Below are 27,284 nucleotides of genomic sequence, written 5' to 3'. Positions count from 1 at the left end.
CACAGGTAATCAGGATGGCACATCAATACATTCCATTGCCAGAAGGTTTGCTGTGTCTCCCAGTACAGTCTCAAAAGCATGGAGGAGATTCCAGGAGACAGGCAGTTACTCTAGGAGAGCTGGACGGGGCCATAGAAGGTCCTTAACCCATCAGCAGTATCTGCTCCTTTGGGCAAGAAGGAATAGGATGAGCACTGCCAGAGCCCTACATAATAACCTCCAGCAGGCCACTGGTGTGAATGTCTCTGACCAAACAATCAGAAATAGACTTCATGAGTGTGGCCTGTGGGCACTATGCTCACTGCCTGGTACCGTGGAGCTCAATTGGCATTTGCCATAGAATACCAGAATTGGCAGATCCACCACTGGCACCCTGTGCTTTTAACAGATGAGAGCAGGTTTACCCTGAGCACAAGTGACAGACATGAAAGGGTCTGGAGAAGCCATGGAGAACATTTTGCTGCCTGTAATAACGTTCAGCATGACCGGTTTGGTGGTGGGTCAGTGATGGTCAGGGGAGGCGAATCCATGGAGGGACGCATAGACCTCTACAGGCTAGACAACAGCACCTTGACTGCCATTAGGTATCGGGATGAAATCCTTGGACCGATTGTCAGACCCTATGCTGATGCAGTGGGTTCTGTGGTCATCCTGGTGCATGACAATGCCCAGCCTCATGTGGTGAAAGTATGTAGGCAGTTCTTGGAGGATGAAGGAATTGATACCATTGAATGGCCCCTACACTCGCCTGACCCAAATCCAATAGAACACCTCTGGAACATTTTGTTTTGGTCCATCCGACGCTGCCAGGTTACACCTCAGACTGTCCAGGAGCTCAGTGATGCCCTGGTCCAGATCTGGGAGGAGATCTCCCAGGACACCATCTGTTGTCTCATTAGGAGCACGTCCCGATGTTGTAAGGCATTTATACAAGCATGTGGGGGCCATACAAACTACTGAGTACGATTTTGAGTTGCTGTAATGAAATTTAGGCAACATGGACTAGCCTGCCGCATCATTTTTTCACTTTGATTTTCAGGGTGTCTTTGAATTCAGCCTTCTATAGGTTGATACATTTCATTTCCATGAAACAATGTGTCATCCTTCCATTCCTAACACATTACCCAGTCCATATCAGTATAGATATCCAGCATGATTTTTTTCCCATTGAAAACTGATGTGTTTCAATGTGTTCCTTTAATTTTTTTGAGCAGTTTATATATACCATTCCGGACATTTTAACCCATGTTTAGATACATTTCAATATATACTTTTATTTAGCTTAGAAAGTAATGGCCGCCTACACAAAAATTTACGAGAAGAGAACATAAAACAGACTAATTGGTATATTTTAATGTAAAGATTCAAAGGATTTGCTTTTGGCTTTCTTGTCATCCAAGGTTTTAATGAGTAATTTCTAGGAAGAGTTGCATTCTCCCATAATTTCATTCTAAAGGTTCAGCGTATGACTGGATTGTAGATGGATTACTTTACTTGCTTTTTTGTATGCTGTTGGGAAATATTGTATACTGAAGCATTAAAAGTTCTGTGCCAGCATACATGTGCAAATTAACCATCAAGAATATTTTATCAGATACAGTAATCCCTTACCTATCGCGGGGGTTACGTTCCAGAGCCCCCCGCGATAGGTGAAAATCCGCGAAGTAGCGACCTATATTTATTTTATTATTTATACATATTTTAAGGCTTTATAAACCCTTCCCACACTCTTATAAACCTTTCTCACTCTCTTGTTAACCTTTCCCACGCTCTTATAAACACTTCCTATGCTCTTAAACACTTTCTGCATTCTTAAACACCGCAGACCAACACTGCACACTGCACGCAGCGATCAGACGTCAATGTGTCTGCACTCGCTTTGTGAAGGAGGGCAGCTGAACTCTGAGCAGAGCAGAAATGGACTTTGTGCTGCTTCTGCCAAAATGCCTGCTTGTCGCTCTGCGCGTTCAGAAGGAGGAGGAGGAGTGAGGGTGTGTGAGGGCTGAACACACGTTCGCTCAAACCCCCCTCCCCGGAGGCACAGTACGCTCCTGCCACTTCGCATTGTCAAGGGGGTGGGGAGCTGAATGAACGCTAAGGAGAAGTGGACTTTGTGCTGGCTTTGTGCTGCTTGTCACTCTGCGTGTCAATAATTTAAAAGCCTGTACATCACCAATTTTCCTGTCTCACTGTCTTGTCTTGCGTGAAGTTAAAATGTTTTATAATAGTGAGATGTTACTCATATCCTTAGCCCGACATCCACATATGATATGTGTTAACAAAGTGTGTTTTATAAGTTTACATGTGTTTAAAGCATGTGGGATGGGTATTTTAAGGCTTAAACTATAAAAATGTTTATTTATATGGTCTTTCTATATCGCGGATTTTCTCTTGTTGCTGATGGGTCTGGAACATAACTTCCGCGATAGGCGGGCAATCACTTGTATTTAAATCCCGCGAAGTCGTGAATCCGCGAAAAGTGAACTGCGAAGTAGCGAGGGATTACTATATTGACATTTTCTTATTTTCTTAATCAGGAGCTTATTTGTGTGTCTTATTAACCATATTGTTTCATTAGACATCTTACATTCCAGTTTCAGAGTTCAGAACATGTTGTTTGATTTTCTACTTCTGGAAAATCTGAGTTCACTTATTTTTGTTCAGTAAGTTTGGAAAACCTGAGTTCAATTATTTTTGTTCACTAAGTTGTCTTTAGCCTCTGATGTGCTTTTTGTGCTTTTTCTGTAAACTTTTTTTTTAAAAATTGGGGTGTTCTTGTCTGATAAACTGATATTGAGGTATATACTATATTCAGTGTCATTCACAATACATTCACAAAGGTAGTTCAGTACAGATTACTTGGGGTTTAAAAATTTGTTATGATTTGAGAATACATGAATATGAAAGAAACAATGCAATGTATAAAAATATTAATAAACATGTAGATACTTAACATCACAAACCATATTATTAAGGTGAAACCAATGAATAAAATAAAAAGAAATACAGTGATCCCTCGCTATATTGCACTTCGCCTTTCGCGGCTTCACTCCATCGCGGATTTTATATGTAAGCATATTTAAATATATATCGCGGATTTTTTGCTGGTTCGCGGATTTCTGCGGACAATGGGTCTTTTAATTTCTGATACATGCTTCCTCAGTTGGTTTGCCCAGTTGATTTCATACAAGGGACGCTATTGGCAGATGGCTGAGAAGCTACCCAACTTACTTTTCTGTCTCTCTTGCGCTGACTATCTGTGATCCTGACGTAGGGGGTGTGAGCAGTGGGGCTGTTCGCACACCTAGACGATACGGACGCTCGTCTAAAAATGCTGAAAGATTATCTTCACGTTGCTATCTTTTGTGCAGCTGCTTCCTGAATCGACATGCTGCAAGGTGCTTCGCATACTTAAAAGCTCGAAGGGCACGTATTGATTTTTGATTGAAAAACAAACTCTCTCTCTCTCTCTCTTTGTCTGCTCCTGACGGAGGGGGTGTGAGCTGCCGCCTTCAACAGCTTTGTGCCAAGGTGCTTCGCATACTTAAAAGCAAACAGCCCTATTGATTTGTTTGCTTTTCTCTATCTATGTGACATTCTGTGCTCCTGACAAGCACTCCTTTGAAGAGGAAGATATGTTTGCATTCTTTTAATTGTGAGATGGAACTGTCATCTTTGTCTTGTCATGGAGCACAGTTTAAACTTTTGAAAAAGAGACAAATGTTTGTTTGCAGTGTTTGAATAACGTTCCTGTCTCTCTACAACCTCCTGTGTTTCTGCGCAAATCTGTGACCCAAGCATGACAATATAAAAATAACCATATAAACATATGGTTTCTACTTCGCGGATTTTCTTATTTCGCGGGTGGCTCTGGAACGCAACCCCCGCGATGGAGGAGGGATTACTGTACAGGACAGAGATATGCATATAAAAACAATTTTGAAAATCATTACAAAGACACAATGTAGATTACATAGCAGTACGATTAGTACACAATTGACATATAATATCAAGTAATTCAAATAAATTTACTAATAAGAAAACAATGAAAAAAAATAAAATTATAAACACTACAATATCTTAAGGAAAAATCTATCCACATTCAGATAAAGAAATGGAAAATAAAATAACAGGAACATAATGAAAAAAGTGAATATAATAAGGATGTGTGAGCACATTTGATAGTGAAATTAGTCCCAAGTTTATAGTAGGTACATTTTGAAAAGCACTTGACATGTTCTATGGGCTTAGTTTGACTAGAATTTGACGAATCAGTATAATATGGTGTGTTGGCCAACACATTTTGAAGTAGGCACCTTATCTACTGGGCAGTGAACATATTCTTAGAGGTTTACGCATTTGAAAAGGTGTCACTGTATTTAAAGTAAATGCTGATTATTTTTTTTTAAAATGATATCCATATGGTCTTCTATACTAAATAATTGTTCTGTTGATTTAATATTACTATTGATTGCAATGGTAAATATTTGAAATGGCTAATATGCAGGTTCAAGTGGTTGACCTGCAGAAAGAATGTACTAATAATCTGAATAGCACTAATTACAACCAAATTTTGGAAGAGAGTAAGAAATGTGTTGTATTTTTTGAATTGGATCCACAAAGCAAACAAACAAAAGAAATTTGATAGAGATACTTGTGATTACACTGTGGGCTTTATGTATACAGTACAGTATGGTTAGCCCCTGCTACTGCTCATTTCCTTACTCACTATCCTATGTCTTGGAAACAATTGTATTCTCAAAATGATTATGCTACTTCTTTTTCATCATACACTTTCTCTTTACAGACTGTACCTCAGAATAAGCTTCTATGTCTGCCTTTTTTAGAGAAACAAATTTTATAATCGGGCAGACCCTGGTCAGATTTTAGTAATTAACATTTTCTTTAAAGTTTTGTCTAACCACAAAATTTCCATTCTAATGGTCCTTCATTTGTTATGACCTACAAATACCAGCCTTTTAATACATACTTTGAATTGTTTAATCTTTATAGGAAAGTTAGCCTCTGTGCTTTTTTTTTTAAAGGATTATGGTAAAACACAACAGTCAGCACCATCTAGTAAATGATTACAGACCATTGGCACTTACCTTTCATATAATGAAGACCTTAGACCAGGGGTGTCAAACATACGGCCCGCGGGCCAAAACCGGCCCACTAGGGGGTTCAATCCGGCCCACTGGATGAATTTTGAAAGTAAAAAAATTAATAAAAGACACAAACTCGAAATTCGTAATAAAATGCAATTCCTAAATCATCCGCTAGGGTGTTAGTCAGATGAGAGGGGCGCACTGTGTTAGTCAAAGGGGAGGGCTGCACTGTTTTAATTAGAGTAAAAGAAGCAACAACTCTGCCACTCTGTAGGCTACCTTATTTTCTACTCACCTTGACACCCTCATTAGCCAAAATGTCTTTGTCAAAAAGGAGAAAAGTGGATACTGAGTGTAGGGTTTTCCAAGAGAAATGGACCACTTCCTATTTATTCACAGAGATAAATGGGAAACCTGTGTGCTTGGTGTGTAATCAACAAGTGTCGGTGCTCAAGGAATATAATCTTCGGCGCCACTATGAGACTCATCATGGTGGAAAATACGACATCTTGCAAGGACGACTGAGGAGAGAGAAGATAAATGAATTGCTGGTGGGTCTGAGAAAACAGCAGTCAATTTTCACTCGGAGCCGAGAGGTCAGTGAAGCAGCAGTAAAAGCCACCTACGTAATTGCTAACGAAATAGCATTAGCATCAAAGCCGTATTCCGACGGTGAGTTCGTTAAAAGATGCATGATGAAGGCTGCAGAACTCGTGTGTCCTGAGAAGCGACAAGCATTTGCCAACATTAGTCTGACGAGAAACACTATGGCAGAGAGGATATCGGAACTATCGGCTGATTTAGACAGGCAGTTGAAACACAAGGTCAAGTCACTTCTTGCATTTTCTGTTGCAATTGATGAGAGCACTGACATTACAGACGTTGCTCAACTGGCCATATTTATTCGTGGAGTTGATGACACATTGACCGTCACTGAGGAGTTCCTTGAGTTGGTGCCTATGAGTGACACCACAACAGCTGAGGACATTTTCGGCTCTGTGGTTGGCGCGCTGGACAGAGTCGGGGTGGACTGGTCCCGCGCCGTCAGCCTGGCTACAGATGGCGCGCCATCAATGATCGGAAGAAAAGCAGGTGTTGTGACAAAATTCAGAGAGAAAGTACAAGCCGCTAATGGAGGAGATGGTTTCTGGACATTTCACTGTATTTTGCACCAGGAGGCATTGTGTTGCAAGTCGTTAAAAATGGATCACGTCATGGAGGTGGTTGTCCGAACTGTTAATTTCATCCGAGCCAGAGGCCTGAATCATCGTCAGTTTGACTGCCTTCTCAGTGACAATCACGTTACTAATACCCTGCCATACTACACTGAAGTAAGGTGGTTAAGCAGAGGTGCTGTGCTGAGGCGTTTCTTTGATCTACGCGAGGAAATCGGACAATTCATGGAGAAAAAAGGAAATCCAGTGATGGAATTACAATGTCAGGAATGGCTTCAGGACCTTGCATTTCTGGTGGATATTACAGAGCACTTGAATATTCTGAACAAAATGTTGCAAGGCCGCAAAAAAGTTGTCACACAGTTTTATGACAGCATATGTGCATTCAAGTTGAAGCTGACTTTGTGGGAGACACAGCTGTCAAGTGGTGACCCTGCACATTTCCCTTGCCTAAGAGAGGTATGTGCAGCAGGCATTAATGCTGACATGAAACAGTATAAAGACAAGATTGCAGGATTGCTGTGTGAGTTTGAGAAACGGTTTCAGATCTTTGGTGAACTCGAGAAAGAATTTGCAGTTTTTCGCTCACCCTTCACAGTCAAAGCTTCTGATGTCCCTGTCGACATCCATCTAGAGATAATTGATTTGCAATGTGATGCAGATTTGAAGGACAAGTTTGCCTCAGTGGGCTTGGACACATTTTATCAATATCTCTTGCCAGGGTACCCCAAATTAACAGCCCTGGCTGCAAAAATTTTGTGCATTTTTGGGACAACCTACCTTTGTGAACAAGTTTTCTCAGTAATGAACATCAATAAAACAAAATTGCGCTCAAGGCTCACAAACAAGCACTTAGATGACATTCTGAGATTGGCTACTAGTCAGGACATGACACCTGATATTGATGCACTTGTGCAGACCAAAAGATGCCAAGTTTCAGGAGCAAAAACAAAGTAGTCTAGATGTGACTAACTCCTTTAAAATATTGCTTCAGACACCGATTGCACTTAAAGAATTCAGTTCTGTGAAAATGAATTCTTGCTGTAGAAATAGTTAAAAAATGTTAAATTTAATGTAAGTTAACAGCTTCACTACAAAAGAGTTTGGTTTGGTGGAATCCTATTGTTCATGTAATGCTATAAATTTTAAGGTGCAGTACTATATTTTTCAGTTCCAAATACCTCTGACTTAAAGTTTTGTTTGTATTTGTGCAAACACTTGTTTTAAGAAATCTGAGGTTGTTTATATGTTTTGATATGTTGATATGTTTTGTAAAACATTTCATTAAATATGAAGATTTTCTAATGTACTTGTACTTCTTTGCACGAAAACAAAGGGAAAAAACATGGACTTACTATTATTTATAGGTAATTATGTTATGAATACTGCTCCGGCCCACTTGACATCTAATTAGGCTGTATGTGGCCCCTGAACCAAAATGAGTTTGACACCCCTGCCTTAGACAGTCTGGTCCTGAACTATGTGAATACTCTTGGGAAGGATCATTTGGACCCATGGTAGTTTGCCTTTTGTTTAAAGACTGGAGCAGAAAATGCATGTATCTATCTGCTCCACAAGACTTACTTCTACCTGACTGAACAAAGCTGGGTTGCATTTACAAGGGGGATCAGACAGAGTCAGGAATCAGGAGGCGGCTTTGTTTCTTGGTGCACAAAGAATTGTCTATAACATTAAATCCAAGGAACTGGTTATTGACTTTCACTAGATCAAAGAGCTTCTGCACCATGTCACACTTTAGGAAGGTGGTACACTTCTACATATACTTGGAGGTCCACATCAGTGACAGGCTAGACTGGTTTGTTTACATAGTGGAACTGTATAAGAAAGGGCAGAGCAGATTTTTTTTTTTTCTAAGTGGTCTGTGCTCTATTGATGTGGGTAGTGACGTCCTTTACATGTACTACAACTCTGAATGCTCAGTGCAATGTTCTATTTTGTGGTGGGCTGGACTGGTAAAATCACTTCAAATTAGTCATGATTTCCCAGTATCCTATATGTCCTTTTTTTTTTTCTAGTCTAGTATTTCTAGTCTGAAATTGATGCCATTCATCAAGTAACTCAACATTACATAACTGCCTTCACTTCCATGCAGGATCAGTACTGCCTCACATGTCACAGCATGCTTTTTGAATTTTCTCTAGTTAGTGACATTTTGATATCAGAATTAATATGTAAATCTAATTATTGTGCATGTCAACTTCCCACTGTCTTATTCAAATGTGGAATGAAGGAAGGTAAAACAGCATTGACTAATATATCTTTCCTTTCCTCTGGTACAGTCTCTGATTGTCTTAAAATTGCTGCTCTCACCCCTGTTCAGAAATGCCACTATTAATTGTAGCAATTTCTGCAGTTCTCATCCTGTTTCTAATTTTCCTTTTCTAGCCAAAAATTCAGAATGTGTTGTTGCTTCCCAACTATAGCACCACTTCATCATTAATGAATACTTTGAACTTTTGAAGCTGATTTCTATTCTAAACAAAAACAGCCATCAAAACAGCCTTGGTATGAGTCAGAAATTATCTGCTTTGGGCTGGTGATTCTGGATTACTAAGAATCTTTTCCATCTTGGTCTTAGTTTGGTATTTGACATTATGTCTCACACATTATTAGTGGAAGGCCTGTCTTCACTGTGTGTAACTAGTTCTGCTTATTCTTGGTGCCAGTCCAGCTTAAGTAACATATCCATCCATCCATCCATTATCCAACCCACTATATCCTAACTACAGGGTCACGGGGGTTTGCTGGAGCCAATCCCAGCCAACACAGGGTGCAAGGCAGGAAACAAACCCTGGGCAGGGCACCAGCCCACCGCAGGGCATAAGTAACATATTTCATCGATAACACCAAAAAACTACATTCCTTACACCAAAAAACTACATTCCTTACTATTCACAGGTATTAATGCTGCACCACATGGTTCAGTACTGGCCCCCTGCTTTTTTATCACCATAGTGTTCAAACTTATTGTTACGTTGAAGACATCCTGAGATAGTTTGGCACAAATATAAATATGAATTTTTCTCAATGCTGGTTGATTAGTTTACTCCATTATATTAAAATCTACATTAGCGTCAACTCCTCAAGGTTAATAGCGACAAGTCTAAAATTCTCTTTGTAGGCTCTAAAGGAACCCTTTCAAAATTTGGAAGAGTTAATTTTGGCAAAGGTGACACTGTTATTCCTTTACGCTAGTTAAGGTTAAGAGGCTTAGTTTTATGTTTGATTGCACTGTGTCTTTTCAATCTCACCTTAATACTGCATCCCTTGCTGCCTTTTATCACTTTCATAACATTTTAAGACGTTGTCCCTCACTGTCATACACTGTGGCTAAGACATTAATTTCTGTATTTGTCACCTGAATGCTAGACTCTAATGTTTTATGTCCCACCTGAACTTATAAAGAAGCTGAAATTAATTCAGGTTTTGGCTGCATGGATATTAAGTGAAACTAAGACTAATTGTCACATTTACGTTTATTCTAAGTATCACTTACTCCCAGCACTGTATTTAGTTTAATATTTTTGTCCTTGCTTACAAAGCACTCTAAGATCTGGTTCCTACTAATATTATACACCAATGTGTTCACTCCATTCTTCTTCAGGGCTTTTTTTCTGTCAGTCCTCTTGTATTCCTGAGAGGTCTGGCATTTAGTTAAACTGCTCCTCAGTTCTGGAACGCCCTCCCTCATAATGTTCAATCTTTTCATTCAGCCTCTGTATATTAAAACATCCATAAAATTCACCTTTTCAAACTTGTCTTCTCAATGCCCTAAACATTATATTCTTAAATTCTTTGGATTAATAGTTTTATTGTATTTTTTAATAGGTGTTTTATTTATATATTTTAATTGACCTGTTTTGTGCTTTTATCTTTTAACTAGCCAACCCACGCTGCATAATTATTTATTGATGGGTGAACACTTCCTGAAAGACACAGTTGTCCAAATGGGGTGGGTATGAGGATACAACTGTGAGTGAATGAAAAGATGGAACTCTAGAGAGAGCAACATACAATCGTCCGTGACTGAAAACTGATTTTGACAGATATAGGAATATCTTTTTGAAAGTTTGGCCCTGTGCCTTATTAATTGTCATTGCAAAGGCTAATCTAACAGGAAATTGTCTGCGTGTAAAAGTAAAAGGCAAATTTGAATCTGATGGGGTCAGGGAAATCCGGGGAATAAGGACAATTTGTGAGGTCAGTGGCATAGCTAGGGGCGGGTAGAGGGGGCGGTCCACCCCAGGCGGCACATTTTTGGGGGCAGCATTATTGGCCAAAAGGCTCAGAACACTTCACGTGTAAGCAGCAGGGTTCGGAAAAATATCACTCATGAATGAAAAAAAGTCAAATTCTGTGATTTTCATCCACAAATGCTTCAAAAATCATTTCCAGACAGTCCTTCTGTGACGGCATCAGACATGGCAGTTGAAATTTATGAGGCAATAACAAAAATAAACAGAAACATTACACCGATAATAATTTCTAGGAATATAAACAACTAATTCACAATGTATAATTTCGTTTCATTATCAATCCGAATGCGTTCTTGCTCATCCCCACCTATCACTTGTACACCACACCGGTTCTGGTTTTCACAGTGTAATTATATTAAAGTAATAATCAGAACATGGCTTATCAGTGCGTCTGTACTATATTCTTGTCTAGTTGATGCTTATAAATAATTATATGTGAAAAAAATATTGCTGTTTCTCTATATATAAATAAATCTATGCAAAATGTATCTTAATTTTTCTCAATACGTCATTTTAATTTTCTATTTAAATAAGTTAACATATTCAGAACTCGAGCTACGCCACTGTGTGAGGTAGCAGCTGCAATAGTTTTACACTCCAGTGCAATGCGGTGAATGCTGGTAACAGTCAGTCTAGTGCCATTACAGAGACTTCTTGCTGGCATGAGGTTTCTGAGAAGCATGACGGCTGAACCAATTTTAATTTTGAGTTTATGCGGAGGCATGCCAGTTGGAGTAAGACTGCCAAGAAATTCTTCGGGGAATGAAGGACGTTCTTGGAAGTGAATGGTGATAGTAGCTGGAAGTATTTGGGACATTGCCACAATTTCTGCCTCGCCACCATAAACTGTGGAAGTATTCATGTAGTCGGCGTATTGTTGAGCAGACTGTATGACTATGCTTCCGTGACTAAGAACAACGGACAGCACGTCGCAGAAGTAATCCCAATGTTGGCAAACAAAGGTTACAGCCATGTTGCGAAGTTTGAGAGCAACAGTTTCGTCAATGACATTTTTCCAGAAATATCCGACTGATAGAAACAAACAGTTACCTGATGCAGGAATTTGTATAACATTGAAAGAAGAGTTGTTTCCATGAAATACATGTGAAGCGGTGGCCATGTTAGGAAAATGAACAGTCAACGTGGCTCAGAGGTGCATGTGGACTGTAGCACAGACCAGAGCGACTCAGGATGTGTTTGGTGAGGAGTTGGGGACTGGCACATGAGCAGGCAGTGCGCATGCCTCGAGAGCGAGGGTGGGCGCGGGAGGAGGGTTAGAGTTGCCAGGTGGTGCTCTGTCGTGTGTACCCCATGGTCTTAGAGTTGACGGGCGGGGCTCTGTCGTGCGTACACTATGCGCACTGCCTGCTCATGCCTCGAGAGCGAGGGTGGATGCAGGAGGAGGGTTAGAGTTGGCGGGCGGGGCTCTGTCGTGCGTATCCCATGATGCGGGAGGAGGGTTAGAGTTTGCAGGCGGGGCTGTGTCGTGCGTGCGTGCGTACCCCATGGTCTTTTATAAATATATAGATGTGTTCTTGAATGTCTAGCATGGTACAATAAAATAAAATTTATTATTACTGTTATTATTAGAACATATACTGGACACAGCAGTCTAAAAGTTGACTTTACATTTATTTGTTACACAACAGTAAATTTAAACTGCTTAAAGCATTACCATGTTGTACAAATAATATGATAGAAGACATTTAGAGTAAAAATGAAGAGTATTGTCACCTTTACCTTAAGCTACATTTTCAAATGTACCTGTCCTGTAAACTAACAATTGTAGAAATTAAAAACGGCCTGATTATATGGCATGAAACTTGGAGAATTCCCTGTGATTTGGCAGTGATTTATTGAAAGTAAACTATCCATTGCTTTATATGCTCTGTTTCCTAAAACTTTGACAGATTAAAGGAAATATATGTATGAAATTCACTATATTAATACAAGTTTTCCTAAACATTTTTTCCTGTGTATAAGTTGTATGTTGCTTTGTAACTCTTAATATGAGAATTGTTAGTTACAACCTTGGTTTTAAGCATGACTTTGTGGGCAAGCAGAACCCTTTTAATCTGCTTTGTAGTAAGATGAAACATGTCAAGGTTAGTTCAGAAATACCTGCACAAAAGCTTGCTTCAGGGAAAAGTGTGTCTAGCACACAATGGCAAACAATGCGGTTTATTTGTTATTTCAATTTAAAGCTTTTGATTCAGGTTTTTATCTAAGCTTTCAAGGTCCTTGAGTTTTGAGCATACTGTAAATTGATTATTTTTCTTTGCTGAAGTCAATACTTTTCAACTCTTTTTTGTGAAGTATAAAGAGAATAACCTGGGCAATGGCTTAGCTGGAATGAAAGTGCAAATAACATCTATCCTGTGAAGCATATTCAGTTTATTTGCACAAGCTCTAAATACTTGTAGCTGATAGAGCCAGAAGGTGTGTATTGCTGTGTGCATCACTTAACACTAACTGCCATAATATTACCAACAATCCAGTGGGTCATGATGTATTAAAGATAAGTAGCCAATCTACTTTTGGACACCTTTTTAGACAGAGAAACTCTTGTCTGCTGTCCTCGTTCATTATAATCACTTATTTCATCCCTTTTTAACCTATGCAATATTCAGACAGTAGGTATCATGACATTTAGAGATCTGTGTGTTAAAATGTATTTGTTCTCTTTGAGTTATTATACTCCAGATTTATTCCACCAGCAACACATTTTTTTATGTATACAAATTAGAAGCACCCCATCAAGTTCTCTTAGTCAAGTAGGGTCATATTGCTGAGTTCTGTTTTGTAGAATATATTTTTGTACTTGATGTGTTTTGTGTTTTTTTCTGATTAAACTGTGTTTTGCTATTCAATATTAAAAAAGTCTGAATTAATGAATGATGCACTAATTGAGGGTTTTGATAAGAAATGTAATGATTTACATCATAAAGCACAGGTATGCAATGAACAAGAATAACATATTCATAGTCCACTGACCTTGAAATAGTCTAAAACAATATCTGACATGCTTATGTTTGAAATTTGTCATTTTTAACCTTCTGGGAGTGGCTATCAGAGGGCTAAGACCACAGTTAAATAATCAAATATCAAAAACTTGAAATAGCATACAGTGACTCTCTACATGCCTATATTACCCATCCCAATTTTTTCAAAGTTCTGTGAAAATATGTAACTTTGACTCCTTGTGTCTCATTAGGGGTGAATCCTGGGACCAGATAATATGACATGCACAACTGCAAGTCAATCTGATCATTTTTGCTTACACTTAGTTTATACTTTATTGTGTTTTTCAGGTAAAGAAGGCTATTAATAAAGGGAAACCCCCAAAAGCTCAATGTCTTGCATAACTAGACATCAAGATGAAAACACCAAGAATCCGAAAATGCTCCAAAATCAGAAACTGAATCCTCCTTTATTCAGTTACAGTGATAATGTAGGAGTCTGTGTAAGGTTGAAAGAATTGGCAGCAATATTTGTAAAAATATTAAGTGTAATTCAAAGTAATGCATTAAAAGTAAATAATGTGTCACAATGTGTCACACCCCATCAAAAGGTGGTGAAAAAGACTGCCTTGAAGAGTCTTGATAACATAAAGCCAAAGGAGATGTAGATTTCTGTACTCAAAACACCCAAATTAGTAAATGTACCTAACAACGTCAATAAAAGCACTGGTGAGGGTGAACAGCATCCACCTTCTGATGGCACATCTAAACGAATAACTGAAGTAAGTTAACATTATTGTCTTATTGGAAATGTTAACATGCTTAGCCAGAATATAGCCGCTGTGTTTTTATTTGCACTATATACACAGGACACAATGCTTATTTCAACTCTTTTGCTGTTGTGCCATAAAATGATGCAGTAGTCAAGATAACAGAAAGATATCACAGCAGACAGAAACTCTACTCAAGTGAGTAGAGTCAGGTAACTGCAGTGGTCTTCGTGTGTGTGTGTCTCTTTTGTCGCTGCACTCATTACAATATACAAATAAATCATTAAGTTTTAGTTAACCTTTTGTGCTACTGAGCAGATAACAGCAATTTTAACTTTTTATTTTCTCGCAGCATCGTGTTTTGCTCGGATTCTTTTGCTCTTTCCATGAAATCTCAGCAGTTTAAAATGCATGGATTGGATGATTTGATGGTTGGTATTTTAGAAAGATGCAAATATGAAAAATATATCTGAAAACTATATCTGTAAAATATATCAGAATGTCATCCCTCCCCAGCCCAATATTGAATCGAAAGTATTGTGGACATAATATTGAAATTTTTTTTTTTTTTAATGCAGGTTAAATTCTGTTACAACAAAGTGCCAGGGACCTAAAAAAATATTTTGTTGTAATGAAAATTTGTCGTAATGAGATTCTGTGTTTGTCGCTATAGTGCTTCCTTTAACTTGCGTCCAGGCATTTGCAATCATTTCAGTAGCTTCTTTCACATTAATTTTCATTTCCTCCTGTCTGCAAGTTTTGCTGACGAGAATTTTTATCAGCATTTCCTTTGCAATAATACATTTTCAGGGTGCGAATGATGCCCAAATCCAATGGCTGAAGCACTGCTGTGTAATTGGGTGAGAGGAACTCAACTCAAACATTATCTAAATGTAGAAGCATGCTGTGCAGCACAGTTATTAATGAGAATGAGAATCTACCTTTTCTTCTTCTTCATATTATGATGTTTCTGAACTGTTTTGGGACATCCAACGAGACAACTCGCCGAAGTGCGTCCCAAAGCGTGATTGCCACATCTGTGGAAGATTGCTTGTCACAGTGCTGCAGCTGAGAGGCAGAGAAGCAAATCCGAGCCGATCGCAGTCGAGCGCCTGTTGTCGATGGGTGATGCAAGAAACATTATAATGTAGGGAACAGTATTACTTGGCCACTAACCTGGCCACAACCCTGCCTGACTGCTGTGTCTGTGTATAGGACAGTGGTAGGTCCTGGTACAATAAACAACCGTGCTGTTCCTGTTTCAAGCCGAATAAAGCTGTTTTTGCTAAAGTACTGAGACTCAGCCTCATGTTTTAGGGTGAAAGACAGTGACTTGTGTGTCACAATATCCTTGTCAAGTTGTCTCAGCCTGTTTCCCAAAATGTCTTGATTCATCAAAGCTCACTGGTTTGTCTTATACTCGCAGGGAAAGAATGTAACACACTAGAATTGCCAGAGCCTACGAAAAAACTTGTAGATCCGTCCCACCTTAAATCGCTTCGCACCTCTCCATCAGCGTCTTTTGTCCTGTAAATATGTTGATAAGCAGCAAACAGCCTATTATCACATCCCCCCACCGCCACACAGTTTTTTCAGCTCAAGTATGTTTACCTGCGTGTCAGTTGCTTAGAGTTGTATAGAGTGAGAAGTCAAGCAAAATGACACCTTTCATAAATACCATATTGTTATTTGGAACACATGCATTTCATGTGTGTTCCGTGTCTTCAACAATCTATATAAACACATCGTTAAAACAGAAAAGTTTTTCATATTTTAGTAATAATTGACAAAATGTAGACATGACGTGTTTAATGTGTGAAGCCTGAAGTCCAAATATCAAATAAACACTTTTCACAAAAGGTACAAATATAACAGCTTTCATTTAGGATAGAATGCATTGTTAAAGGCAAGCACTCTCTACTGAGACGATGTCAAGAACAAAACAGCAGCATTATGATAAATTATCAATATCACAGAAATTAAGTCATTTTAAGAATAAGACAAAACTGCTACAATCACTTCAATAAAGGCTCCCTTTAAAATTTTTGCGTATGCAGCATATACAACAAAATCTCAATAAAGCAGGACTCGTGAGTAGTAATGAATAATACAGGACCTGAGGAATTATAATGCATACTAACAGGAAGAAGTAAAATTACAGCTTCCTAAAACGAACACTGTAAATGTAGGCATTTCAGTATATTATTTAAGAGGTGTGTGTATGCATTTCCATATCAATTTAAGAACTAAGTAAGCCATCTGTTTACATTAACTCAAACAATACTTAACAGTAAATAATCCAACAACTCAGTCCAGGTAAATAAAGTACCTGTCTAATGCTGCTAACAATGAAGGTTCACACTATCATTGTATTGTATGTTTGGAAGGCACTGATTGAGTGAAACTATTTATAGCAAACTGTCCTAAAGGGAAGTGCCATATAGCAATCAGAAATGAAAACACACATTTAAGCTTGCTGTACAGTAGTTTATATGTTTTTCTACAATATACTTAGTGCAACACAAGTGTATCTAAACCCTCAAATATGAAGTTTAATATGTTTTACAGTGAAATATTGTATTATATATATATATATATATATTATGTATATTTTTAACATTAAATACAAAGGAAATCACAGCAAGCTACAATAACAATGAATTCTCAGCAACTCCCAGAATTGTCATTTCAGTCTGTCTCTGAACTATCAATCAGTGCAATGTCAATATAAGTTACAAAATATCACTACAGGGTTAACACTAGAATTACCAAAGCCTACGGAAAAACTCATAAATCCGTCCCACCTTAAATCCTTTCGCACATCTCCATCAGCATCTTTTGTCTTATATATGTGCCGATCAAGACAAGCAGCAAATAGCCTCCTATCACATCTCCCCACCACCGCACAAAGTTTTCTCAGCTCAAGTCTGTTTACCTGCGTGTCAGTTGCTTAGAGTTGTATAGAGTAAATACTATATTGTTATTTGGAACACATGCATTTCATGTGTGTTCCGTTTCTACAATCTATGCAAACACATAGTTAAAACAGAAATGTTTTTCACGTTTTAGTAACCATTGACAAAATGTAGACATGAAGCGTATAATGTGTGAATCCTGAAGTCCAAATATCAAATAAACACTTTCACAAAAGGTACAAGTATAACAAAACAAGTACATTTTTATTCAAGAATATAACTGCAGAAAAGGAACCCGCGTTAGGGTGCAACATTCACACCCCTTTGATACGATCACTTCGGTGGCGCAACGGTAACAACTGTTGATTGGTAATCCAAACTTCACGTGTTTGACCCCGGACAACTCCATTTTAAGAAGTGAGCTGTTCTTATTCTTTCTATCTTAGAATAAAAACATACATTTGATTTGAGTCTGTAACAGCCTGTTTATGATTTGATATGAATTTATGATACTTGTAAAGGTTAGCTTATAATACTTGTAAAGGTTAGCTTTGGTTTTTTTTTTATTCAATTTTATTCTTTCAGTCGTATTCACGATTTTTCATTGAATGTATCTCTTGCTTCCGAATCAGTCTTCATCTCCAGAAATTCATCATGACAATCATCAGGAACTTTATCAGCTGCCAATTTAAATGTATTTCATACTAAATCCAACTCATAATTTATTTCAGGAAAATATCAGCTAAATTCATTTTCCTGTGCTCTCAAATGCTCCAAAATTTCATTTTTGGCAAATTCCGGAAACATTTTGTCATCCTGACCATCAATAAGAACTGATACCAAATTTTCAAACATTATAACATTATTTGCCTTGACCATTCCAGTTTTCCAGCTTCCATGGGTCCTTCAAGGAATCAACGAATTTTATGAATTCCTTTCTTGCATCTGAAGATTTACTTTATTCACTGTGCTTAAAAATGTCGATCAAGTAGGCAGGGCGCATGATCCATTTCTCATTTTCCAGCTAGGCTAAATAGTCCATTTTACCTTTAACTTCCATCCATCCATCCATTTTCCAACCCGCTGAATCTGAACACAGGGTCACTGGGGTCTGCTGGAGCCAATCCCAGCCAACACAGGGCACAAGGCAGGAATCAATCCCGGGCAGGGTGCCAACCCACTGCAGACCTTTAACTTTAAAGAGTAAATTGATCTCATTACTAAGCTCAGGTGCTTGCTCAGGTACATTTCATCTTGAAAGCCATCAAACATTTGTATGGAAAAGATGATGATCTGCATATATGTCGATACATATTTGCTTGAAAAGTTGTGAATTGAGAGCTCATCCATTGAAAAAATTCACAACTTCAATTGTTTTGTGCAAGAACCTCTCTCCCAGTGGAGCTGGAAGTGTTTTTGAAGCAAGTGCCTGACAATGGATTATACAGTGAATGCTTTTAACTTTTGGAGTTTGCTTTTTCACACTAACTTGGAATCCAGATTTTGACCCCAACTGATATTCCATCTGTACAGGAACAACAGACAGTATCCCACAAATGATTTTCTGATTCAAAGAAAGATTAAACTTTTTCCAAAATATGTGAGGCCTTGGTAGTTGTTTCAAGTGGAGAACAAAAGAGGAACTCCTTCTCAAACAAACCTGAGTGAACATATCTTCCAAATACCAACAATTGGGAACATGATGCCACGTCAGTCGATTCAGAGTTGAATTGGAAATTGGCCAGCACAACTTGATTCTTGATGTTAGAGGCCATTTCGCTGATTCTCCTTTGAACACTCCTGTTTGATAGTGAAACGGCTGCATTGTTTTTCACCAAACTATTTCACAACACAATTTCTACCTGTTTGAGAGCGCAAGGCTTCTTTAGAGTTTCTCCAGTTTCCAGTTGTGTGTTTTTTTTTTTTTTATTTGCTTATTTCTAATGATACGACATAAAAAGCCTCAGTAATCTTGTTGTTCTTTTCCTAAAACGCCCCTGTTAATCCAACTTCATTTTTTGAGAGTATTCCCATGACATTGAAAAAAGCTTTTTTCCTAATTCTTGTGTTGAGGATGAACATTCTGCAAATCAGTGTAAAGTTTTAGGACTGTTTCATAGTCCCCATTCCCCCCAAAACCTCTCAGATCCCCTCAAAGGGGGAATTCCTCCCAGATGAAAACATCTGGATTGAAGGATTCACATGTTACTAATCAGCGGCCATCTAGCTGTCTAGCCATCATCTAGCCACTCTTTGCTATAGGAACTGAACGATTTGATAATCCTCATTATTTAAGTATTTGAGAAGAACTACGTTATAGAAAGAGGCTCTTCACAGATAGAAGAGGAACAACAATCTTCTGGTTTATTATGCCTTTGTGTGAATGGAGAGTGGCTCTCTGAGAGACACTTCATAAGTGTACTACTTGTGCAGGAAGCTTCTGTTGAAATACAGCAGATCATTTAAAACGATTTGTTTCTTCCAGTCTTCTTTTTCTCTTCACCCAAATATCATTTAAAACAATTTGTTCCTTGCAGTCTTCTTTTTCTCTTCACCTACTGACTACAGACCCGTGACACTTACATCATGAAGAGCTTTGAGACACTGGTCCTGGACTATGTGGTCTTCTTGTGGTAGGCCACCTGGACCCACTTTAGTTTGCCTGTCGGACAAAGTTTGGAGTGGAGGATGCAATTATCTGTCTGCTCCACAAGGCTTATTCTTACCTGGACAAAGCTGGGAGCACTGTGAAGATTATGGTTTTTTTTTTTATTTTTCCAGCACCTTCAATACCACCCAGCCATGCCTTTTAAAGGGAAAACTCAGAGGTGGATGATGCTATGGTGTCTGAGATAATGGACTATCTGTTGGGCAGACTGTGGTTTGTGAGACTCTAGGACTGTGTTTCTGATGTGAGCAATACTGGTGCACTGCAAGGAATAGTCCGTTCTCATTTTCTCTTTACTGTGTACACCTCAGACTATAACATAACACCAGGCCATGACACTTGCAGAAATTGTCATATGATTTTGTATTTATGGGGTGTATTGATAAGGGGTTTGAGATGTAGTATAGGAGTCAGGTGGAGAAGTTTGTTTCTTGGTGCAAAAGAATTGTTATTAGCCTCTATGTCCAGTCACTATTCACTATTCTAGGAGTGGATGTAGAGGTGGCCCACTCCTATAAGTACTTGGGGTCCACATTAATGACAGGTTGGACTGGTCTTGGAACACTGGAACTATACAAGAAAGGGCAGAGCAGGCTCTTTTTCTTTAGGAGACTACGTTCCTTTAATGTGGGAAGTGACTTCCTTCACATCTTCAATAACTCTGTGATGAGCAGTGCGATTTTCTATGCTATTGTGTGCTGGGCTGGTAATATCACTTCAAGTGAGGCTCACAGAATCAACAAGATAATTAAAAGGGAAGCTCTGTTATAGGACACACTCTGGACCTGCTGGAGGTCATAGAGAAGAAAATTAAAACAAAACCGAGTGCAATTATGAACAATGCTACCCATCTTCTCTCTGATACACTGAGTACTTTCAGCCAATGAATAATTCACCAGAAGTGTCTCAAGAAATGCTACTGGGGCTCCTTTATGTCTGCATAATGCCTCACTGTGACTGTGACAGCCAACTCAGAACATTTCTTTCTTTTGAATTTCTTTGCTTTATAGGCATTCTAGTGTGTGTTCAGACCAAAGTCTGTGTGTGTATATGTGTGTTTATTGAACTTCTGTAAAAGCCACATTTCCAGCAGGGGACAAAAAAGTTCTATTTAATCAGGTTTCATTCAAGTCCCTCAAAGGTCATTTTTGATACCTGTAAATTATTTGAGGTTCACATTTACTTTTTCAAGGTCAGGTTTTCACTGAAGGGAAAACAGAATTGGCATTAAGACTTCTGACCAACAGCTTTACCACCTCTTCTGTCTCATTCAAAATGTATCTCTGTAACAAAACATTTTTCTGCAGTATTTTGACAGTATAAAGATTGGCTTCAAGCATCTCCTGGGTACATTTTTTCAGGTCTGGGCAGTTTGCTTACAGTATGTTTAGCCTTTTTTTTAACCTAATAGCATTTTGTCAAAGTTCCACATCATTGATAACTGCACTGATAAAAACTTGAAAAAGAAATTAAATCAAGTTATTTGCTAAAATGCTAGCCATTATTTTACATTGAACACATGATTCTGTCATTTTTATATTTGTAGTCAATAACAGCAACAGATGGTAGCTAGCACACTCTCAGATGACGTTTTCTGTGATATTGAATATATTTAAAGAGTTTTAACTGTCTGCATTCTGTTTCTGTGGAGAAAGCGACTAGGTAAGAACCATCCTTCACTGGAGTTTCAGCACTTTATTCAAAACCAGGAGATTAATTGGATTCAGATGTATAATAAAATGGGAGTCAAATGACAAGTTGAACGATATTCTGTAATGGCAAATAATTAAAATGTATTTTGCAGGACTTTAATTATATGAAGTAGCAACTGTTACCATAGTTGAAAGATAAATTCATGCTAGGAACGTGGCCAAGAAATAACTTGGTAATAGGGTATTTTATTATAAACAAGCACCTCAAATTGTTTGTTGTTTTAAATCACCCTTCTAAAGATTATCTGATCAACACAAGTCAGTTTTTCATAATCAGTTTTTATTCCTGAGGCTATAATTTAGCTTTTTTGAATTTGTGCTATAATGTGCACTGAACAAATTTCATCTGTTAATATGTCTTACGTTTTCAGAACCTCCAAATCAATGCACTATTAATTTTTCTGAAAAATCTAAACTGATACATTGCTGTCCATAATTCTGAGATATAAATAAATGTTTGTTTTGTTTGTACAAGGAACATGCTGTCTGGTACTCAGCTGGTCGTCTGCGTTCTAGTTAGGATTTAGTCTTTTGAGTTGCCATAGAAACCAACATCTGAATGGCAGGACTCATGAAGCTTCTAGTCTCGTCGTGCATATTGAGAGGCATAAAAATGAAATAATGAAAAGACTTGATGCATCATAATGTACACTGTGTTTTTCAGACAAGTCTTACAAGTTTTACTTCATTTCCCTCTTAAGTGTCAACTGCTTTGACTCACCATATGTTAAAGCTGCATTCTATACTACTTATGGTTTTATTTTTGTTTAGGACAATTGAAGAGATGCAATTTCATATACACTGAAGCTCATTATATTTTATATATTTACTTCATTGGACAGTTGTCTTCTAGGAAAGTAAACAATGGAAAATATCCAACTATTTATTTACGTCAGTGTTGTGTTTTTACACTTAAACCAACAGTATAATAGTAAGTTAATAAAGAAAGACACAAATACGGCAATTACCAAACTTCCACCATTTTATGTATATAAACAAGTTCCGGCTGTAACGTGCACCTTAATACCAGGGTGCAGGCACATAACACATTCAATGCAATAATTTGAAACATTAAATAGAACTTATATTTAGTATTAAATTTTTACATATACATAACATTCAGAGTCACAGATAACTTGCTCTGATAGAAATATAGAAGAATTTTTTTTTTTTATTGCACAGCACAAGAGTAGTCATGGTTGTTAGTAGAGTCATTTTACTGAAATATGTTTTTTATATTTCACCAACTTAATTGGAGAAAACCGATCTCAAAGCCAAAATGAAAAACAGGGTTAATCTTTTCACTTAAAACATTTATTAGTTATAAACACAAAACTAAACTCAAAGTCAAAATTAAAAGCATTCAAAGCTCTTAAAAAGTTTCTTAAAAAGTCCTCTTCCAGCTTGAGTCCTGTGGGTTCTTTAAAAAGTCAGGCAACTGTCCCACTTGCCATTCCTTTTTCAGCCTTCACTGCCTTGGCTCATCCCACGGCTGCCACCAAATGTAACGGTGCAGGCAGGGTCCATGCTACCAGAGCCCACCGGGAGCCTCTTGACACCATCGATAGTCAGGACTGGGTGAGCCAGGCAAATGAGTATACCACACACAGCAAGGACAAGGTGTAGAAAGTGTTCCAGTGCTTTTATTTGAAAACAGTCAAAACAAAAGAGTCCAAAAAGTACAGTGCAAAGTTCAATAAAAAATAGTTAATAAAAGTGAAATGAAAGTGGAGGTTAAAAATTCCTTAAATATTCCTTTAAAACCTAGGTTAAAACCAACAATGCAGGAAGCTGTCCCTTAAGACACGTGCACTAGTGCAGTCCATTAAAACCACCATCTCCTCAGCTTATCCTTCTGGACCTTGCAGCTGAGAAGTCACCTACCCAACAGACTTGGCTTTCTTTCTTATGAGGTCAACAGGTCCTGGTCCCTGTTTATTCCATAGCACCACAGTAGGGACCCCAGTCCCCCATAGACAAAGGAAAGGCACACTGTTTGAACCTCTGTCACTGACTTGGGCTGTCCTTCCCAGACTAACGTGGAACTGCACTCCTCCTGGTCGACCTCACTCTCTTAAGTCTCTCAGCTGGAGCAAACCACCACCACAACCCCAAGCGTAAGCCACATGCTCTCCTCCTCTTGGCTGTCTGATTTCTCACTCCTGCACCGGCTGTTCCCTATTTCCTTCCTGCTTCACTCTTTGCTTTAACCTCCATTCTCCAATCTCCCTTGTTTTCTTTTTTCCTTCCTGTCACTCTTGCTTCCTTTTTTAAAGTGGGAAAGGCGCAGCTGCGGCAATTACAGCTGCAGTGCTTATGAGAAACACGGGCTGTCCAGGATGTGTAAATTAAGTCCAGGGCCGTCCGCTCCCACATCTTGCACTGAAGCTGCTCAGACCATGCTACCACGCCCCACCTGAAGACACAAGTGTTGGCGATATTTATTTATTTAAAACTTGCCAAAAAGCCAAAGAAGTCACTTTACCACAGAAACCTAGAAAGCATTAAAGGACAACGTCTCTTTCTTTGCCTAAAACAAAACAAGCCATTCAAAAACTACAGTAAAACATGGAAGTTCATTGATCTTTTAGGGTTGCTTTGTTGCCCCAAGTGACTTGGGTCCATGCATGGTATTATGAAATAAGGAGATTTTGAAAAAGCTGGGGTCTACATAAAATGCAATTGGTTTTCCAGCAGGTCAGTGACCCAAAACACACTTAAGAAAGCATGATGGATTGGTTAATACTATAATATGCACACATTTTTTTCAGTACAAAAACTGCTGTGGCTGCACCAGGTGGTATATGATTCCTTTTGTTCTTACTAAAGGACCATCAGCTCATCAGCCTGATAAGGTATCGCTACTGCACTATCCCATAAACTTTAGATTGCCTCACAATTAGATAATAAAAGCTTAATATTATATAAAAATACATTTCTTTGAATACAGCTTCTTGTTTGCTTACAGTTTTTATTAAAATATAACATACCTTTACAATAAAAATAATGCTCTAATGTGCGACAGAACAATTTTATATTTTTTGTCATTAGCAAAATAACATATGGACACTTAAAATAAATTAATTAGGAACTTTTTTCTTTTTCTGTGGAAAGATGTTATAAAATGTTTTGAGTTATCTTCTACTATCAAAGAACCAGGTTATGAAAGATGTAAATAATCACAAAGAAGGCATCCATCTCTTGTAAATGATCAGAGAAAGCTGACAACATAGCTGTTTCTATTTGAGTAACAATCATTAAAAAACTGTAATAAGCATATGCATGCTGGACATGTTCAGGTGTGGATGCTTACATTTGCCAGTGAGTGCACCACTGCAGATGTGACATCACCACAATATCCAATATGCAGAAAGGATGGCTGAAATGCTCTTCACAAAAACATGCAAACAAATGTAGATTTGCCAGTGGTGAAATCTTATTTTATACATTTTTAAATAGTGTTCAACATATTTTACTTATATTTTTTTTGAATATTTAATACATTATTGAGAAATGCATTGTCTACATGTTTCTCAAAGTAATATACATTATGTAGTCTACAGAATCTTTTAAATGTGAAATATGCTAATCTTTGTATTGGTAGGCTGCTCTACTATAAATGTAAAGGCTTATCTCACAAGGAAACACCCAGAGCTGAATTTAGACAAGTATGTTTTTTGTACCATAATTGTGTAATCCCAATCTTACAGTGAAAAATTCTGAGATAACTGAAATCCATTCCCACAACTGAAAAAGATTTAAGTGAGATGAATTGAGTCAGTTGTTTTCTTAATAGATTAAAACATTTTGCCTATAGCAATAAGATTCCAATTTTAACCTAAGTCAAATGAAAAGGCAATAATAAATTAGATTTTATTCTTCAATATATTTTAATACTTTAACATTAAAAGAATATTCAAAAATTATATTTTGACCCAATACTGTATTATGAAATCCCCAGTAAGTCATACACATGCTTACTTTTGACTTCTCTGCCTTGCTTTAAATTTTTATCTTGGTCTCTTTTTTTGTATCAACTTAACCTTTTTTTCCAAAGTTTTCCTATTTTTTTAACTTTTCAATTGTGTATATAATTAAATAAATATATACATTTTAGTTTTTACTTTGTTTAAATCACTGAATGTCCTGGGTTTATATGATCTTTGAAAGTTTCTCATTTCGAAGTTATTTCCAGCTTTATGAAATGTTGTTTGACAATGAATGACACTTTTATAGTTTTTCTATATTTAAAAGGGCTATATTATCTATATAATAAATAGTTGATGCTTTTTAAATATTGTGAATATGATTATGAATCCATTTCTAATATCTTTTTATATATTTTTTATGTATTAATCAGATCATCCAAGTCCCATCCAGGACCAGTTGTCCACATAAGTGATAATCCAATGGATGAAGGAAAGGTAATTAAGTGTTTCTATAACTTTCTGTTCTCTGACAAGAAGGTATTTACTTATTTGAAGTGTGAGTGAAGCCATTTTTTTTCAACCCAATTGAAAGCATTTTCTTCTCTGCTTTTTCATAACAACATTTGTTGTAAAAACCATTAGTGTGACTGAATGACACAGACTTTGTGCCAGTCATATTATATTGTGGCCATGAATAAAGATTTTGAACAAACTGTAAAGGGCAAAGTTGAGGAATCCATTATGCATGCATGTCAACTTCTGAGCCCTGACTTCATGTCAGTCTAACAAGCATGCATTGCATGGTTATTCTTAGCAGTTAATCCTTTAATTATGTTAACCTTTGTGGGTTTACAATGAAAATAATGTCAAGAAGTCAGAACTTTTTATGAAGGGATATATGTAGACTCTTTTTGAATAGATTTTTTTTGTGCTGCAGGACATTATCCTTTTAAAACATATATTGGCAAACACATGCTTAGCACAAAATACATATTCGCAATGAAATAAAATGGAAAATAACAACAACAACCCACTCAGCAGCTGTTCCTTCTTCCTGATAACTTAGTAAGAAGACTGATTTAGATGACTAGTGGTCATAAGTTGGTTCCATCTAGTTTACAAGCTGTGGCTAGTTGACTCACAGCATGGTTCTTTGATAGTAGAAGATAATTACTAATTGCATATGTCCGTATACTCCTTTACAGAATGCTGAACCTATGCTTCTATGCCTGTTGCATCTATTTATTGATGAATATGAACAGGAGGTGATTAATATATTTGTACTACTTTAATAATAAAATGTTTGCAGAATTAATAAATGTTGATTTCGTATGGGTTGCAAGGCAACATTTAACCCTGGCCATCCTCCCGTTAATCACCAGTTCAACACATACACACAGAGGTCAATTTAGAGTCCGCAATTAACGTAATCTGCTCATCTTTGCAGATGTGGGTGAAAACAGGGAGGCTCAGGGAAGCCAACCCAGCTCCATCTAGATGACAGTGTGCATGGAATTCAAACCAGGGAATTTTTATCCACGGTATAAGAAGAGCATACTACTCCACATGAACAGTGACTATGCACAGAACTTCAACCCAGAATGTTGGATCTGTGAGGCAGCAGCACTAACTGCTGCTACCTGAAAGAAACTCTTTCAGAAGTCTATAGTTGACCATACTTCAGAATGAATATGTTTTAATATTTGCTGGTACTTAACCATTCTACAAGTAGCTCGTCATGAATGGTTTATTACCCTTCTGATTTTATTT

The 27,284-nt window shown here is 37.6% G+C and overlaps 1 protein-coding gene and 1 long non-coding RNA gene across 2 annotated transcripts in view; one reads left to right on the top strand and one right to left on the bottom strand.

The window, feature by feature from the left end:
• LOC114648702 (syntaxin-binding protein 5-like) overlaps positions 1 to 27,284 on the top strand; it is a 580,738-nt gene that overhangs the window by 302,063 nt on the left and 251,391 nt on the right. The window contains 1 exon segment of the mRNA XM_051924863.1: positions 25,946 to 26,009. Coding sequence (XP_051780823.1) covers positions 25,946 to 26,009 — 64 coding nt within the window.
• Positions 1 to 27,284, bottom strand: part of LOC127527161 (uncharacterized) — a 121,310-nt gene that overhangs the window by 29,835 nt on the left and 64,191 nt on the right. The window lies entirely within an intron of this gene.

Source organism: Erpetoichthys calabaricus, chromosome 3 (genome assembly GCF_900747795.2).
Source record: "Erpetoichthys calabaricus chromosome 3, fErpCal1.3, whole genome shotgun sequence".
Lineage (NCBI taxonomy): Eukaryota > Metazoa > Chordata > Cladistia > Polypteriformes > Polypteridae > Erpetoichthys > Erpetoichthys calabaricus.
This window is presented reverse-complemented; position numbering and strand designations above follow the sequence as displayed.